This window comes from Podarcis vaucheri, assembly GCF_965113315.1.
Source record: "Podarcis vaucheri genome assembly, chromosome: 2".
Taxonomy (NCBI): Eukaryota; Metazoa; Chordata; class Lepidosauria; order Squamata; family Lacertidae; genus Podarcis; species Podarcis vaucheri.
The window spans coordinates 114,877,207-114,895,796 of NC_138760.1; the positions used below are offsets into that span (position 1 = coordinate 114,877,207).

Genomic DNA, 18,590 nt, shown 5'->3' on the forward strand with positions numbered 1-18,590 from the left:
AAAAGTGAAAGTTGATAAGGCGATAGCTAGATATCAAAGCAAAAATGGATTATTGTTGGTCACTCTCATCATAAAGATGTTGAGACCACTTTTGTAAAAGTAAATCAGAACATCTTGTGCAATGGTTTGCTAGGAAAATTTAGATTCCCAACTGTAAACACAAGTTTCCATTTCCCATGAAATTATTGAAACTTACATACGTTTGTGGGGGTTTTATGGTGTGCCTGCATCTGGTTTCTGAGGCTGCCTTGAGCACTGCATACATTTCAAGTGTGCCTTTTCCACAGTCATAAGGACTATAGATGTGCCCATATACCGTTTTTTTCGCTCTATTAGACTCACCCGACCATAAGACACACCTAGTTTTAGAGGAGGAGAACAAGAAAAAAAATGTTGTCTCCCTCTTTGCTCAGCGCCTCTCCAGCAAAGCGGGAGGAGAAATGGAGCCCCTTCCATTTCTCCTCCCGCTTCGCTGAAGGGGCACTGCGCAGAGAGGAAAAGCTGCGCAGCAGCTCTCCAGCAAAGCAAAGCCAGGAGAGCAAGAGGGATCAATCCCTCTCGCTCTCCTGGCTTCAGCGAAAGCAACGCGAAGCCTCCTGAGCGTATCGGGAGCACTCCCGCTGCGTTCAGGAGGCTTTGGGCAGCTATCCCTGAAGCCAGGAGAGCAAGAGGGATTGGTGCGCACTCTTGCTCTCCTGGCTTCAGCGAAAGATGCGCAGCCTGCATTCGCTCCATAAGACGCACACACATTTCCCCTTACTTTTTAGGAGGGGAAAAGTGCGTCTTATAGAGCAAAAAATACGGTACTCAGTGAAGCCAGACATTCTGTATGTGCCGTGCTAGACAGCAACATGGAATTCTAGACCACCTTAATCAGGAACATGTTAATTTCACGGAGGTGCTGTTAGTCCTTGTAATAACCCTGATAAGTTGTCTTTGGAATCTGGTGGGATAAGTTGCCAGTTATCACCCCCCACATCCTCACAGACGCAATGCTTCATCGTCTCCTTCCCTCTTTCCCTCAGGCTTCTGCCAACCAGCGAGCAGGACGGGCTGGCCGTGTGGCTGCAGGGAAGTGCTTCCGTCTCTACACAGCCTGGGCCTACAAGAATGAGATGGAGGAGACCACAGTGCCAGAAATTCAAAGGACCAACCTGGGCAATGTGGTGCTGCTGCTCAAAAGCCTGGGTGCGTGGTTAGTCAATCTAGGATGAGAATGATGTACAGGAGTTGCTCAACTTTCCCTAAAACACCTCCTTATTAAGGCTTCTCTGGATGAGAACAAGCCCATCATTTCCTAGGGTCCTATTTTCCGTTTTAAAAAGACGGGAGGGGGTGCATTTCCTGGTGACAGAAGTACTTGGAAGGTTTGCAGGGTGTTTCTAAGTCTAGCTTTGCTCCATTTCTCCCTTTAGGCATCAATGACCTGATCCACTTTGACTTCATGGACCCACCGCCCCATGAAACACTAGTATTGGCACTGGAGCAACTCTATGCCCTGGGAGCCCTCAACCATCTTGGCGAGCTCACCAAGGTATCGTTTCGTAGGCTCGAGGACATGCTCTGCTACCTGGGCTGAAACTGAGCTGGATTTTCCAGCTGGCTTCATTGGAAAAAGAGCTGGAAGTAGGAAAGGAGGCCGGAGCTCCAATCACACTGACATCTTCTGCTTTCTTCCCAGTTCAGGGCTTCGTGGGTACAGATGGTTTTCATAGCATTGTTATGGATGATGTAAAATACTTGCCATTTTTCACCTGAAAGATGGTGGGGTGTTGCCCTGTGGTAGAGCTCTGTTGAGCAACTACAATGCTAGATTTAGGAACCTATGCTCAGGCTGGTTGCTGCTGAGACAGAAAGCTAGCTGGTAGCCTTGGGCCTTTCACTATTTCTCAGCCTAACCTAGGCTCACACTATTATTATGATGAAAGAGGAGGGGGACATGAATGCTCCCCTAAGCTCATTAGAAGGATATAAAAAAAGTAAGAGATAATAAATGTCTTCCATGGGTTGAACATGTACCCTTCTACTATGATCTTGACAAAACTCAAAAGCTAGGCAGTGTTAGGAAAAGCGGTGAAACTGTTCCCAAGAAAAGGTTTCAAATGGTTAAATTACACTTTTTATTTATTTGCACAATAGCCCACTGCATCCCAGTGACTCCAGGTAGGCACCAATATGAAAACAGGAAACCCCCAATTAGGACAGTTAACCTGAAAGGGTGTGTTTCTGGGACAGGATTTGGGATTTCCTCTGCAGGAGGAGTTTGCCCCCTTCCTTCCTTCCTGTCAGCATATGTGATCAGTTGCATCCATGCACAAACTAAGTGCCAGGATACAGCTGCACCCCCCTCTGCTCTTAAAAGGAAGACTAATGCATTGTGGCGTTGAAGTCGACATTTGTGCATTTGTACAGCAAAGTTTGTCCTTCTTGTGTTCTGTATTTAGCTGGGCCGGAAGATGGCAGAGCTGCCTGTGGATCCCATGCTGTCCAAGATGATCCTGGCTTCAGAACAGTGAGTCCTTCTCTGCCTTCCTCTGTCTCTTTCCAGCCAATTAATTGCGTGCTTAGCATTCCGTTCTAGTAACCACAAGTGAAGCTTGTGATCCCTATTATCTCTCTTAGTTCCTAGTTCCTCTTAGTTCCGCCTACTTATTGCTATTTCCCCAGCAAATTCCAAAGCTCTCAAAAACCTGAACGAGCTCTATTAACTGTTTCTAGAGAGGGACATGTTAGGCTGTTAAGCAAAGATAAACATCTTATGGAATCGTAAAAACGAAGACATTTATAGATCTGCTTTTGTGTGTGCCTGTTGCTGTCATCATTGGCAAACTATTCCTTTGTTCTTTGTTGTGACTTGTGATCGAGAGTTGATTTCTTTTTTCACAGAGAATATAAGTGACCTACTAAGTAATAAACCATTCTACTCAGGGTAGTAAAACATTGTTTTGTTTTGCTTTTAAATGGCAGGTGGCTAAAAGTAGATTTTATCTTGGTTGCATTTTAAATATTGTAGATTTTTAATTTTTATTATCTAATTAAAATTAATCCAAGCACGTGGAACAAACACTTGGATGATATTAAATTCATTTGTAAATTAACCTGTTTTGAGTAGTTAGGTTTGTTTAGGAAACCTTGGAAGTACCTGATTTAAAATTGTGATCAGTCCAGCTGCCCTTTAATTTTTCAGATTGTATTGCTTCCTGCTTCTGGTTGTCTTATTCCCCAACTTTCTGAAGTTACCTTTCTATCGTAAGGCTGTTGCTCTGGATTGAGACTGGCTTTGTTTCTGCCTTGCCGAGATCTAATGCTGTCCTGTTCCTCTGCTGGCATTCTCCAGGTACAAGTGCTCAGAGCAGATCCTTACCATCGCTGCCATGCTTTCAGTCAACAATGCCATTTTTTACCGGCCCAAGGACAAAGTGGTCCATGCTGATAATGCCCGCATGAACTTCTTCCTGCCTGGTGGGGACCACCTGGTTCTTCTCAATGTTTATAATCAGGTAAGGAAGAACTTCTAGGAACATAGGAAGCTGCCTTATACCGTCAAACTATTGGCCATCTAGCTAAGCACCATTTAGTCACTGACAGTGACATTCCAGGGTTTCAGAGATGGACGTTCCCATCCTTATCAGGAAATACCTGGACTGAACCTTAGACCTTCTTCATGGAAAGGAGGTGTTCTACCCAGAGCTATGAACCTTTGCTTATGCTGTGCATATGGAGTCAGGAAGGAGAGGGGCCTTTTGTTAATCCGTTTCAATTGAGTATCCGGCTAGCTCAGGAAGAGAGTTGGCACAGTGGATGCGGATGGCTTTCATGTGCTAGATTTGAGCAGAATGCTGTTTATAGTGGTGGTCTGTACCATGTTGCTAAGGAGTGTGATTACGTCTCCACTGCTAAAGCTCCTTAGAGCAGATTAAACAGATATTTGGTGGGTGAATTTCAACCCTTTGGGTAGGAGGATTGATTAGATGGCCCCTTGAGATCCGTAAGAGACTTGCATCCAAGTGCATCTAGTCGCAAGAGCATGGCCTTTCTGATTAAGAGTGTATTTAGGCAGAAATCCTGTTTTAGGGGTTGAGAGTCTAGTCACCTCTGACTAGGAAAGGCTCATTGGCTGTCACGACGAGAAATTAGGTACAGTATTCCCTTGAGGGACACCAGCTCTGTGGTTGTAGTTAGGTCGGTGGGTGGACGAGAGCCCCAAAAGTGAGACTTGGTTATACCTCTCCTTTCCTCCTTTCTTAGTGGGTGGAGTGCGGTTACTCCATGCAGTGGTGCTATGAGAACTTCATCCAGTTCCGCTCCATGAGACGAGCCCGGGACGTGCGAGAACAGCTGGAAGGTTTGATGGAGCGGATTGAAGTGGACATCACTTCCAGCGAGGGAGACTACATCCCAGTCCGCAAGGTACAGGCTCCCCAGTTTCCATTACAGTGGTGCCTTGCAAGACGAAAAGAATCCGTTCTGTGATTCTCTTCGTCTAGCGGTTTTTTCGTCTTGCGAAGCAAGCCCATTGATGGATTAGCGGATTAGCGCTATTAGCGGCTTTTAGCGGCTTATCTGCTGATCGGATCAGCTGATAAGCAGCTTAGGTCTTAGAAAAAGGGGGGGAAGGGGGAAAAACCAGCAGGAACTCCCAATACATTGTCGTATTGCGAAGCAAGCCCATAGGAAATTCATTTTGCGAAGCACCTCCAAAACAGAAAACTCTTTCGTCTAGTGAGTTTTCCGTCTTGCGAGGCATTTGTCTTGCGGGGCACCACTGTACTTCCTCCAGGGCTGCTTGTAAATGTGGTGGTTGCCACAGGCATGTCAGTGTTTTGCAGATCTAGAAATGGAGGATGGGGGGAACCCAGCATAGATTTGGGAGGCAATGGAGAAGCTCTGTCATACTTGGGGAAGAAGTCCCATGCATGCTGTAATTTAGATGGATGCAGCCCTGTGTGGGGAATAGCCCTCTGTTTCAACTTGACTTTGTTAAATTTCTGTGCATGAAATTGTGTTGCTAAATGTGTATTACGCAATGCAGAAGGAAAGTGCACTGGAAACGCAACCTACAACACTTTGTAGTAACTTATCAGATCAAAGACTCTACCAGTCCTAAATATATCACGCAACACTGAGCATTTTTGATCACTTGAAATGCCAGGGAGTGTAATAAGTAGATGGCTGTGTCAGGCAGAGCAAGCCGGTTCCCCCCCCCCCATTACGTTTTTGGATCTTTTTCATTCTTGACTCCTTTTGACTCTTCCTCTTGTTCTTCCGCAGGCCATCACTGCTGGCTTCTTTTATCACACGGCCCGCCTGACCCGCAGTGGCTACAAGAGTGTCAAGCACCAGCAAACAGTCTTTGTCCACCCCAACAGTTCCCTCTTTGAAGAACAACCACGCTGGCTCATCTATCATGAGCTGGTCTTCACCACTAAAGAATTCATGAGACAGGTAAAAAGACCGTAATCCATGCTGGGACTTCTGGGGAGAACTTTCAAGATTATAACTCAAGCTAAGCCCTAAAGGAGACAGATGACCCGTAATTTTAGAAGAAATCTGTATAACATGGGTAGCATTTGCAAATCCAGCCTTGATAACTGATACAGGAAGAGCTTGATGGGGGTCTTGTGATGGGGGTAGTCTGTCTTTCCACTGTACTACCTTCCCAGTGAACATATATTTTGAATGGAAAAGGTCCCAGGTTCAGTCCGTGACACGTCTACTGTATTTTTCGCCCTATAGGGCGCACTGGCCCATAGGGCGCACCTCGTTTTTTTTTGGGGGGGGGAATAAATAAATAAATAATCCCCCCAGCTGTGGGGCTGGGGTGGGGGAAGCCCGAGCTTCCCCCAACCCCAGCCCGCAGAACAGGCTGCTATCCGCAAGCCTTGTGAGCCTGGCGGGAGTTGCTGCCGGGCTCGCAAGGCTTGCGTACATCTGTGCGAAGCACGGGGCGCACTCCAGAGGGCGCCCCGTGCCTCGGGCTGCAGCCCGCAAGCCTTGAGAGCCCGGCGGCAACTCCCGCCGGGCTCCCAAGGCTTGCGGATAGCTTCCTGAAGCCTGGAGAGCGAGAGGGCTCAGTGCGCACTGACGCCTCCCGCTCTCCAGGCTTCAGCGAAAGCCTGCATTCACCCCATAGGACGCATACACATTTCCCCTTCATTTTTGGAGGGGGGAAAGTGCGTTCTATAGGACAAAAAATACGGTGATTAAAAGGACCACAGGTAGTAGTGATCTCTGCAGGATTGCGGCTGCTAGTCAGAGTAGATAATTATAAGTTAGACCAAAGGGCTTCATTGGTGTAGAAACATTCTTGTATTTTATTGTGCTCACTCTTTAGCAGGGTCTATGGAACGCTTTGGTTTTCCCCAAAGAAGAAAATGATCAGTGTGCCAGTTGACAGTGAGTGGGGCCAACAATGAATATTCTCTGTACCTTGCAGGTCATAGAGATTGACAGTACGTGGCTGTTGGAGGTGGCCCCGCATTACTACAAAGCCAAAGAGTTGGAGGATGCGTCCAACAAGAAGCTACCCAAGAAAGTGGGGAAGACCCGGGAGGAGCTGGGATAGGCTTCTTCTCAGTTATCTGCTTCTCCCCACCAACCCTAGGACACTTACTTGTACAGCTGTATAGTTTTGATGTCATTACAAGGCATTGAATAAAACCTTTTTTCTACAAACACTCATGAGTAATTGCTTCCCTTCTCTTTCTTGGTAAGAGGAGGAAAGTCTCTTTGGAACTCATACAGCTATCTTGGACTGCAGTGTAGCTATGGCTATTTAAGCTACTATAGTTTGTCACTTGTGTTGGCTATATTCATGCTATGCAAGCATTTGCACATTTTGCAGGGGAGTCCATTAATTCAGCTAGGTCTAATACAGAATGCTATCTAGCATTCACAGCAGTTCCCAGCCAATGCAGGCAGCTAACCTACACTCTGGGGCAGTTCATACATTATCTTGTGGCTGAACAGTTTGGTTAAGGATTTCCAGTATATAAAGCTGGTGGTCTGTGCTGCTAAAAAGTTAAAATTCTCTCAAGAACAAATGAATGCTGGAAATAATTCAGTGATAAGTATGTTCTTATTTTCTAACTTATTCTGCTTCCCCCTAACAAGTTAAGCTCTGTAGGACACTGACATTCTGCTTCCAAACCTTGGAAAGCTTGGCACACCTCTCATTTTAAGATTCAGGATGTCTTAGTGACATTTTTAAGCATCTTTGCAATCATTAAGATTAACATTTTCTCTTTAGTGAAAAGAAAGCTGACATTCTTAAGACTTATTTCACAGTACCACTTTCTGTGCTCACACAATTATGACATTTGACACCATACCTCAACAAAGCTTCCAAAGATGCTACTAGCCGATGGGGAATTTACTAATGTAAAATCTGCTGTGCCTGTACTCAGTACAAAATCTACAATGTTGCTACAGGAAGCTGGAATGCCTGCCTTGTTTTTTGTTACATAGTAGAAAAAACCCTGTGTAAGATACAGAAATGTGTTGTAGAGAAATCTGAAACAGGCTTTTATTTATAGCAGTGGTTTTCATCCAGTGTGCAGTGGCACCCTGGGGTGCCTTGAATGATGGACAGGCAACACTGGCCTGCCTCTGTCCCTCTTTCTTCCCCTTTGATGCCCTCTTGCATCTCTACCTCCCAAAGGTTGTCAAAGCTGTTTGTTGCAGCAACCCTGGCTACAATCTCCCCAGGCGAATGGTGCCTCTGGGGCTGGCCAGGAGGTGCTTCCCAGGCCCCTGAGGGGCAGTGTGAGGAGGCACCTCTCTTTGGGGGGGGGGCAGCTTAGAGACCAGGGACGGCAGCAGCAGCTGCCTGGAGGACTCCCAAGGAGAGGGGAGAGTGTTCGAAAAAGGGTGAGAGGCAGCCAGCTCTGCAGGCAAGAGGTCACATAAGTGGGATCCTGAGTCCTTCAGGGGTGCCACAGAAAGAATGTAGTTGGTCAAGAGAGCCATGGACTCAACAAGATTGAAAACCTCTGATTTATATTGTCAGCTGCTACTCTGCTTCTCTTAAGCCAAGGGTGACTGAGCTGTGGCCTGCCAGGTGCTGTTGGACTCTCTTCCCATCAGCTCTAGCCAGCAGGGCTAATGGTCAGGTTTGATGGAAGTTGTGTCTAAGTATAAATATAACCTGCCAATTACCTAATAATTTTCCTAGCCCAACAGAGCAATTGTTTTGATTAATATAACCATCCTTATAATGATTTTTAAGATACAATATAAAATCAACCATAAGTCTAGATTGGCGCTGGACAAAATTTTCATGCAGTTCAATTTTCTGTGCAAAGAAGCTCTTGCCAAGACAAAGCCACCCTTTATGAAAAATTGTTTATAATAATAATAATTTATTATTTATACCCCGCCCATCTGGCTGAGTTTCCCCAGCCACTCTGGGCGGCTCCCAATCAAGTGTTATAAAGTGTGTTTGCACATTATATGCCTTGATTCTATCCCTTCTCAGAAAGCACTTTGATCCATAGAGGCATTCCTCATTTCATGGCGATCTCTATAAAGTGCTGCTAAGAGATGATGCACAGCACCAACCCCATCGCTGTGATTCGCCTCCTCTGCAGTGACCATTGGCATCTGAAAGCTGCCAACCCTTTTTGACCATCTGCATGTGCCCTGAAAGACTGCCAAAACAGGGACCGCCTTTTCATGCTGCTGAAAAGGTGTTGTGAAACGGGGGCTTCTGTTCTGAATCAGTAGTTTAGATGCAAGTTGTGCTACGATGGAGCCACTTCATTCGCCCAGACTTATTTTCAACATAAACCTTTTATTATGTACAGATTAAATTACAACCATCTTTATACAGCGCTTGCTGGTGCAATTGACAGTATAGCCACATGGAAGGCAAAGCCCACGCTATTTATAGAGAGGCAACACCGACACACAATGAGCCACTAGTGGCATCCTGCCGGCCACACACAGATATTGTCAATGAGCTGAGAGACATGACTAGCGAGAGAGCTGGACTTCAGCTATCCCTACAACCTAGTGGTGCTTCCTGCTGCTTGCCAGCCAGAATTGATAACAGCAGGAGCAGCGACGGCTTCTGTTCTGACAGCCCCAGGCCCAGCAACGAGGCTACGACAAGCTTTTTCAACTTGTTCAGGGGAGGCTGGGATGGCATGAGCTGCAAGGGGAAAATAAGCCAGGAATTAGGCTGGTGAGTATAAAATATCTTTGTCTCTAGAACCAAGCAAAGTGAAGGGGTGGCAGGCATGGGGAGGGAGAGAGTGTTTCTGCTCTCTCCTGCAGGTGGTATTCATGCACCAACACTCACCTTGCTGACCCTGTGACACTTAATCAATCCTTGTGAATCTAAGTAGAAAGTAGAATAGGCATCATAGGTCCTGGAGAGGAATTTTTTTATAAAAAAAAAAATTAGGCAAAAGATCAGATGGGTGATGTCTTCAAACAAATACAGCATGAAAGTACACATGTTTTGAATATGTTAAAGCATCTGAAAGGCTCGGCTCATGCTAACAGCCCTCAAACAGCACCCAAATAAGTAGAATACACTATTTTTCTAAAGACTTTCCCATAGCTACTTAACCCTAGCCACGGCAAGCCAGTCTAAATACAGTGGTACCTTGGTTGTCAAACGGCTTGGCTCCCGAACAAATCGGCTCCCAAACACTGCAAACCTGGAAGTAAATGTTCCGGTTTGTGACTGTTTATTGGAAGCTGAACGTACAACGCAGCTTCCGCTTGAGTGCAGGACGCTCCTGCAGCCAATCGGAAGCCACGCCTTGGTTTTCGAACAGTTTCGGGAGTCGAACTGACTCCCAGAATGGATTAAGTTCAAGAACCAAGGTACCACTGTACAGTACAGTGCTTTCAAAAGACCAGCCCTGGTGTAAGATTTTCATTAAGACAGAGCAAGATGGTTAGCTTTTCACTTCCTCCCCCACCCCACAAAAAAAAGAACGATAGAAGCACGTCAAAAGCCCTAGTTCTGATGCCAGGGATTACACAAGACGGTACATTTGTCTGGGGCTGCTCAGCTCTAAAGAGACTGCTTCCCCAAAGGAGATGTCTCACCTGTACAGCTCACTCTTATCCTTCTTGTAGAAGCGCAAAAGGAACACATGGAAAGGCAGCCCTTTAATCCGCCACCGGGCTTGGATGCTCCAGTTCTCAGGGTGCTGTGTCACCTTCAGCACCTCCATGTGCAAACTGGCAAAGTAGTTCCAAGCCAAGAAACGGCAGAAGGTCAGCGCCAACTGGTACATGGTTCGGCCGCTGGTGATGGGAGGCAGAGAGGTGAAGAGAATGGAAAGGTCAGACTGGGATAGGAAATAAAGACACACTTTTCCCCCATCCTCCCAGGTAGGGAATGACCTAGTCCTCTCATCCCTACCGAGAAAGATGATTCACACTGTCATCTCAAGTAGAACTTCCCCCTCTGTTCATCCCTGCAGGTTTAGACAAAAGCAGTACAGTTCCAGCCGTAACACCTGGAAAGCTGATTAAGAAGGTTCTCCCAACCATTCTTCCTTCCCTAAATAGTTCCAAGGGTAGCCAGCCTTTTGGGGACCCATTTGCAAGCTGGAGAAACTGTCGTGAGCACTCCACACAAATCACCACCTTTTCAGCCAACTACAACATAGGGCTTTTTTCAAGCTTAATTTCAGGCATGGGAGAGGGCTCTATAGGAAAGTCTCTGCGGACACTGGCAACCCCCAATAAGCTCGCTCGCTCACTCAGGGGCAAGTTGACACATGCCTTTCAGCCCCTGAGGACTACAACAAAGACTCACACATGCCACGGATAACTCATGTATTCTCGCATTAAACAAAATGCTTGTTGGGGGTGGGGGAAAGAGGAGGAAACATACAAATTCTGCTGCAAGTTAGTAATTCACAAATATTTGGGAATTAGACCTTTAAGCATATGATCCCCTGACACAGAACAGCTAGATGCTGAAGGCAACCAAGGGATTTCAGAGGATAACTGAAGTAGCAGCAATTGTTGGGGATGTTTCAGTAAGCTGAAGCAAGATCATCCAACCAATATCAGAGCACAGGGATGAGGGTCCAAAGCTCTTTCATCATACTGTTGTTTCTTCCAACATGCTCTCAGGCAGAAGCAACACTTCACCGTACTACAAGGGGCCCATGCTAGAAGAGAGCCCTGTAAATCTTCGTTTCTCTACTTATGCTCAACTCAGATTCAATGGTAAGGTATTTGCCGAACGGCATAAGCACATGAGAGTCCATTTCAAAATATTCAGAGACTAAGGCATGACTCCGGGAAGCCCAGCCTGAGCTCTTTATTGCTCTTGCTGTGTCTCTGCAGTGTGACACCATTTGCCAAGTGTCACATCCAATGTGACAGGACAGGGTATGTAATTATAAGAAGACATTGACAAAGGAGATGCGATAGATGAGGAATTGTGAAAGAAACCTTGCCCTAAATACAGGCTGATGAAAAGTGGGGTGGAGTTTAATAAATAAAATACAAAAGATGAGGTAGAGTGCCAGCTAGGGCATTGGGAATGGTGCCATTTTGGAAAGATTTGAGTAACGCCCACTGAATATAGCAAACCAGTGATTCAGGTTGTCTAGACGCTGCCTGCTTTCTTGAGTCCTCAAGATGGTCCATTATCTTTGGGATGCTTCCCAGAGAGAGCCAGATAACTTCTGCTAAGCAACCATTAGATCTTTAACTTACACAATGGATAGAAGGGACTGTTTTCTTTCATCTGCTTTAAACGTCTCACAGAACCTTTCCCCCGTCATCAGAGAGCAGGTCATTCAGCAGGCAGGCATCCCCCCCAATCCCTTCACTGTTCCTAGAACTGACCGTGTTCTCAGGTGCAGAATCTCATTGATGAACTCTACTTCCTGGGAGTAGATCCCATAGTCGTGGGTCTTCAAAAAGAAGTACGGTAACTGGAGGGGGGGAGAGACAAAACAAAAACTATGAAGTATGAAACATTCCCAGCCCAGCTGCAGGCTTCCTGTGCTACCTTCAAAAAACTTCCCCCTGTCCTCAGCTTTCACATCTGTAGTACGTGGCTAACAGCTCTCTCTTCCTCAATTCAGATTGTGGGCTCTTTGGCCTAGGTTTGACCCAGGGGAGTGGGAACATATTCTTGGCTAATTCCAATTCGAAACCGCAACTTCATATGTGGAAATTTACATTTTAAAATCTGATATTCTGACTCAGCCTTCCATGCACAAATATAAAATAGAATTGGTATATACACTTTAGTAAGAAAGTGGGCCAGGATTCTGAGACTCGTGCACGTAACAAAATGTTTTCTGCATGGATGGGACTTGTTACGTGCTGGATATTAATGCACCAAAGTCCCCTGGGCTTTCATGAGTAGCTCCAGGAGGTGGTTGTAAGAGAAGGAGAACTCCAAGCTACTTCTTGGGTTTCTCGGATCCCTGCCTTGAACTCCCGCCTCATTACAAAAGAGGCTTTTAGAAGTCAAATACTCAAGCCCTTAAAATATGAAATCCTATGCTTCAATTTCAAGTTTTCAGTTCTCAGTGGTATTTCTTTACTGCTATCATTTCTGGGCCCTCTAGGGTCTCAAGCAGGCAGAGGTTTTCCCCACTGCCTGTGACCTGTGATAGTGAGGCTTCCTCACTGAGGCTACTTCCACCCTACTCCTCACCCCTCCACCCCTGCCAATAACACAGATAAACATGATGGCTGGAAGTCATCCAAGGAGATATGGGAAGATTTCTCAATGTGGCAGGCATTTCCACTAAGACTATGCACATACCATACATTTAAAGCACATGACTCCCCCCTGCCCAATCCTGGAAACTAGTTGTTAAGGGTGCTGGGAACTGTAGGTCTGATGGGTGAACTACAGTTCCCAAGATTCTTTGGAGGAGGCAGGAAGGAATGTGCTTTAAATGTCTGTTGTGTAAGCAGCCCAAGTCAGTTTTGCATGATAAATTATTTGTGTCTTCTCATGAAAGGAAGGCACTAGAACAAAGAAAACACTGCAGACAAAGGTTGTGGCATAGAAGATTTCAGATCTTAGTACATGAAACTAACTTACTTCATGATATTCACCACGTAAAAACCACCTCGGGGTGAATTTATCTCATAAATTATTATTATTTACTGAATTTATATACTGCCCAATACTCAGAGGTTGCAGGGCAGTTCACAGAATAAAATCAAGATACAAAACCACAAAATACCCAATAAAAATAAAAACAACAACCCAATACCCCCCCCAAAAAAAAAATTAAAGGGGCATAGGATGTTAATCAGATCAACCAAAGGCCTGGTTAAAAAGGAGCATTTTTGCCTGGTGCCTAAAGGTGTGTAATGAAGGCCCCAGGAGAACGTCCCTGGGGACAGCATTCCACAAACGGGGAGCCACTGCAGAGAAGGCCCCGTCTCGTGTTGCCACCCTCCGGACCTCTTGAGTAGTAAAGCAGTAAATGCTGAACCTAACCTCCAAGTATGTCAAGATGAGGAATCCAAAGGACAGCATAACAAGAAGGGGCCCTTAACTCCTGCCCAAGCCACACAGAACAGAACCCAGCCTGCCATGCCACTCCTTATTCCAATATCGAGTTCAGAATATGCTACCCTGCTTTCGGGAAGTCTTCCAGCCCCAGCAAAGCAAAAGCACTAAGCCCCATAACAGGACAAGATCCCCCATATATACCTCTTTCCGTAGTTTCTGATGCATGACTGCAAGATGCTCTTCCATGCTGGGGTCATCCTTTTCTGGAGAACTAACTGGGGAGGGAGTCCCGGTAGTAGCCCTGAAAGGTGCAAGGGGCCCCAGTGCCACCTCTGAAGCCTGGTAAGGCGATCGGTACTGCCAGCCGTGGAAAAGGCTGTGCAGGGAGTCTAAAGAGGCACCGTCCAGCCCTTCACTCTCTTGCACCACAATGTCGTCCTCTTGCCTCCCGTTCACCAGCGTGATGGCACCCTCCATGCCCTCTGGTGGGGAAAGCACAGCGGGGTGGGGAAGGACCCTTGTCTCTAGACAGCGCATCGGTGGGCAAAGGCTGGTCTTCAGTTTCGTAATGTTGATAACGGCAAAGTTGTCCCCAGGAGGTGCAGGCAGGACGGTGGGAACTTCCGATGGGTTCTTGGTGAAGAGGGAGTGGAATGTCGGTCCTATGGAACCGGAAGAGACTAGCCCTGGAGGTAGTTTGTCCCATGAGCCATCCAGGTCCTAGAATAAAAGAAGGTATTTGAGGACAATTAAAGCAAGCTAGCCCAGCTGTGCCCCTGGAACTCCTGAGAAGTGAAAGAAGCTTGCAAAAGCACCTTAATCAGGCTTCCTCAAACTTGGCCCTCCAGATGTTTTTGAGACTACAAGTCCCATCATCCCTGACCACTGGTCCTGCTAGCTAGGGATCATGGGAGTTGTAGGCCAAAAACATCTGGAGGGCCAAGTTTGAGGAAGCCTGACCTAAATTATCCTCCTCAAAAAAACAGAAGCATTTTTGCTCGGGTTGATGGGAGAAGAAATTGCAAAAGTATATCAAAGACTATTTATGTATGCTACCACTGCAGCAAGAACTTTGTTAGTCCAAAGGTGGACATCACAAGAATTACTAATGACTGAGGAGTGGCAGATGAAGATGATGGACTATGTGGAATTGACCAAGCTGACTTTGAGGATCCAGAACCAAGACAACCAGAAATTCCAAAGAGATTGAAGTAAATTTATGGAATATATGAAAGATCATTACAAAAATGTGAAGACACTAGCAGGACTGATATGAATCCTGTAACATAACATAAAAATAGTATCTGACCTCTGATAATAAAAGGATTGGATATATGTTGAAGGACAGAAACTGGCAGCTAAATTGCACATACAATTTATTAGGAAATGGGAAACCAGTTGAAGGGAGGGAGGGAAGTCACAAGCTCAGTGGAGCAAATGAAATTGATTTGTTATTGTAATGTTGTTATATTTGCAATGTTGTTTTATGTTTTTTTATTAAAGAAAAATTATATTCCAAAAAAAAGGAAGTCCTACAGCTTCAGCCACCATTCTCGGTTCTTTTTAAAAACCCACACACACCGATAAATGGGAAGCGTGACAAGATTTGACATAAGACTGACAACTGCTAAGTTATTGGTTCTGGCACCAGGCCTATACAAGGATCTAAAGAGAACAGTCCCATATTTCTTTCCTCAATTCCTGCACCAGCCAGTTTCCATCTCCCAGGCTACCTTGGTATTCAGCGAGAATGGAACTGTTTTAGATATTTCACATCCTCACACCAGATCACATCAGTTAAGTGGTCATTTTTGTGTTCAGCATTGCATAGAAACTGACACACAAGATAGTGCAAAGTAAAAATGCCTAGCAACAATATCAGAGGCAGAACCTGGTACAGTCATACCTCGGGTTAAAGTAGCTTTGGGTTGAGTGTTTTCAGGTTGTGCTCCGCGGCAACCCGGAAGTAACGGAACATGTTACTTCTGGGGTTTGCTGCTTGCGCAGACACTCAAAATGATGTCACGCGCATGCGCAGACGCGGCAAATTGCAACCCGCGCAGACACGGGTTGTGTTTGCTTCAGGATGCAAACGGATCACATTCACATCCAGAGGTACCACTGTATTTTGAAAATGTCAGTTTTCCAGTTGGCATAAATGCAGGGCAAAACCTGAAAACGGGTGGGCAGAGCTGAGTGAAGCTTCACAGACTAAGATGGTATCCAGTGATCAGACAGTAAGCCCCACTTCAGCAATTTGCCCTTGCCTACAGATCCTATTCCCTGCTTCCCCACTGTTTGCTGTCTATCTCAGGGACAATGAAAGAGTGTGCCTTCAGGGATGAAGTCAAACTGTTGGAAAGTTACAGCACTTGCTGTGGCTGTAGAGCCTGATACAGGAGAGACATGTTTTATTGTAGGCGGGGCACAAGAAGGCGTCTGCTTTTGCTGCTCTGGGTGCACCAGGAAATTTCTTCTCTCTGCCCAGTGGTCACTCCTTCTCCAGTCACTGCTATATAGCTCATCTTAGCACAGCCCCAACCCAACCCCTTGTTGTGAAGATCTGAATTTTAGAAGGCCAATAAATTGTGGCGTATGCAGTGCTTTTTTTCTGGGGGGACGCTCCTCAACATTTTGTGAATCTTTGTACTTTTGTCCATTTACTGTATTTATTTTTCCCAATCTGAACTATAAAATGGTGATTTTCTTGAGTCAAAATGAGAGTACAGTGGTACCGCTGGTTGTGAAGGGTGTCCATTCCGGGGCCCCATTCGCAACCTGCAAGGAACGCAACCCGCGTCTGCATGGGTCGCGATTCGCCACTTCTGCACATGCGCGTGACGTCATTCTGCGCGTCTGCACAAGCGGCGAAACCCAGAAGTAACCCTTTCCGGTACTTCCGGGTCGCTGTGGGAGGCAACCTGAAAAGATGTAACCTGAACCCAGCGTAACAAGAGGTATGACTGTACCCCTAAACATTTTTTAAAGGAAAAAAAGCACTGGGCGTACATATGCAGATAGATATAAGAGGGCATGTGTATTGTGGCACTTTAAGAACCATGATGACTATGTTTCCAGGGTACCGGGTCCACTTCACCATGCACTCAAGCCCCCTCCCAAGCATGTACTGTGTGTGTGTGTGTGTGTGTGTGTGTGCACGCGCGCATGCATACGCATACACACACACAACCAGATAGATAGATAAATAAACATAAACCAAACACACAATCACACACACACACAGCTAGATAGCTAGATAAATAAACATAAACATAAACACACAATCACACACACATACACACACACGGGCTCAGCGCACGAGGGAGGCACGAGCAACGATCCAGTTGCCAATCTCGCCACTCGCGATCCTACCCAACTCAGTGCTCAGCAAGTTGGTCCCACGGACCATGTGCCAACCGCCCCCCACCCCCAAAGCAGCCCTCCTTCCAGGACTCCCATCAGCAGCACTCAGAAAGGAGCAGGGTCGCCTGGCCACGCCCCCTCCGCGCCCGGCCACGCCCCTTCGTCCACCCCGACCTCCCGTCTCCCGCTCTCTCCTCGCTCGCTCTCTCACCTTCGGCCGCGCCCGGTAACAGCATCGCGCCGCGTCGCCGTGGCCCAGCCGGAGCCTGCCGCCGCCGCTTCCTCCCCACCTCCACGGGCAGCGGGGCCCCAGGCGCCCGGCCACCGCCCGGCTCCGCTGGTACATAATGCGGACACAGGGCGGCTCCCCACCTCCAGCCCAACGCCTCTCGCCTCAGAAAGCGCCCGCTGCAGCCGGCGAAGCCACGGCGCCTGCGCCGGCAAGGGAACCTCCAAATGCGCAGGCGCAGTGCCGTAGTCTCCTTGGGCTGAAGGAGGAAGGCGTGCGCAGGCGCCCTCTTGGCCGGGCCCCGACCCCGCTTTGAACTTTCCGCGAGCGAGCGAGAGCTCTTCGCCCACTGCGCTTGCGCAACGAGGCTGCTGCTGCTGCTGCAAGGGGTTACGGTTCTGCTGCAGGGAGACTTCCGGGTCTCTATCGCAGCTGACAGCATCCTCCATGTGCGGGGGTCGAGAGTGCTAGAAATGCAGAGGGCCGACAAAAAAATGGCAGTACGGAGTCCTTCGAGTCCTGTCCTTATTTTCCCCCTCCCAGGATATTCCTTCCCATCCTCTCACATCACACACACAGCATGCACTGAGCACAGCCAGGGCTCACTGGGCATTTTTTGGGGGGGTCAACACCCCTTCTCCTCATAAGAAGTTGAATGTATTTTGTTCCCCAAAGCTGCAAATGTCTCCCTCTTGCGATTATGTAGTCAAAACGATCAACCCTAGAAGAACTTCGCTTTTAGTTATGTAGGATAATTAAATGTAAAAGCCCCAAAACACACGTGATTAGAGGCTCCTTTGGGTGGAGGGGATTTGACATAACCATGCCCCTAACAACGAAGTGCCCCTGTGCATTTTTTTAATGCCTCATGACAGGTAGAAAGGCAACAGTTTCACAAAGTATTGCATAAAGGTGTATCTTTCAGAGTCTCTCATTACAGTGGTACCTCACTCAGGTTACAGACTGCGCTAACCCAGAAATAGTACCTCGGGTTAAGAACTTTGCTTCAGGATGAGAACAGAAATCGTGGTGCGGCGGCAGCAGGAGGCCCCATTAGCTAAAGTGGTGCTTCAGGTTAAGAACAGTTTCAAGTTAAGAACGGACTTCCAGAACGAATTAAGTACATAACCAGAGGTACCACTGTACAGTCCTTTGAAAAAGCTATGTCCTCTACCCAGGATAGTGAAAGAAACCTCATGTCCTTAAAGATGTGATAGGAAGATGATAATAATACAGCCTTCTAAAAGCCTTAATGACAGGTAAAGACATAGATCTCAAAAGCTGAGAGCCAATATTTATCATAATAGGCTTCACTATTACAGCAACCCCCTTGGTGAATCCTTACACCCTTAACATGAAGTTGCTCAGTTCCAGTCATAAAGCCCAGTCTTTTAGCTCACTTTTCCTACTTGTTGCTGTTGGTGAATGTTAATCTGGTTTTACCAGTTTATTACCAGTTGAGAGCTGGTCACACCAACACAAACCAGATTGCATCAATTACTCCTTTTGAATGGCTCTCGCTTTCACAGGAAA

General features: G+C 46.7%; 2 protein-coding genes across 4 annotated transcripts in view; one reads left to right on the forward strand and one right to left on the reverse strand.

Annotated features, from left to right (window-relative positions):
* DHX16 (DEAH-box helicase 16) overlaps positions 1-18,590 on the forward strand; it is a 111,946-nt gene that overhangs the window by 12,483 nt on the left and 80,873 nt on the right. For 2 of the 3 annotated variants that reach the window (XM_082209320.1, XM_082209322.1), the window contains 7 exons: positions 1,026-1,188; positions 1,416-1,534; positions 2,445-2,512; positions 3,338-3,500; positions 4,249-4,410; positions 5,272-5,445; positions 6,437-6,677. In XM_082209320.1, the coding sequence (XP_082065446.1) occupies positions 1,026-1,188; positions 1,416-1,534; positions 2,445-2,512; positions 3,338-3,500; positions 4,249-4,410; positions 5,272-5,445; positions 6,437-6,565 (978 nt within the window). In that variant the 3' untranslated portion in view covers positions 6,566-6,677. Of the gene's footprint in view, positions 1-1,025; positions 1,189-1,415; positions 1,535-2,444; positions 2,513-3,337; positions 3,543-4,248; positions 4,411-5,271; positions 5,446-6,436; positions 6,678-18,590 lie in introns of those variants that run through there. The other variant, XM_082209321.1, reaches the window with a different exon arrangement.
* On the reverse strand, positions 8,772-17,269 carry LOC309525044 (uncharacterized protein C6orf136 homolog). Its single transcript, XM_082210392.1, has 6 exons — positions 17,040-17,269; positions 13,667-14,185; positions 11,827-11,915; positions 10,063-10,263; positions 9,302-9,371; positions 8,772-9,151 (listed from the first exon to the last, which is right to left on the reverse strand). Exons 1-6 carry the CDS (start codon positions 17,172-17,174, stop codon positions 8,993-8,995), a joined length of 1,173 nt encoding a protein of 390 aa, XP_082066518.1. The 5' UTR covers positions 17,175-17,269; the 3' UTR covers positions 8,772-8,992.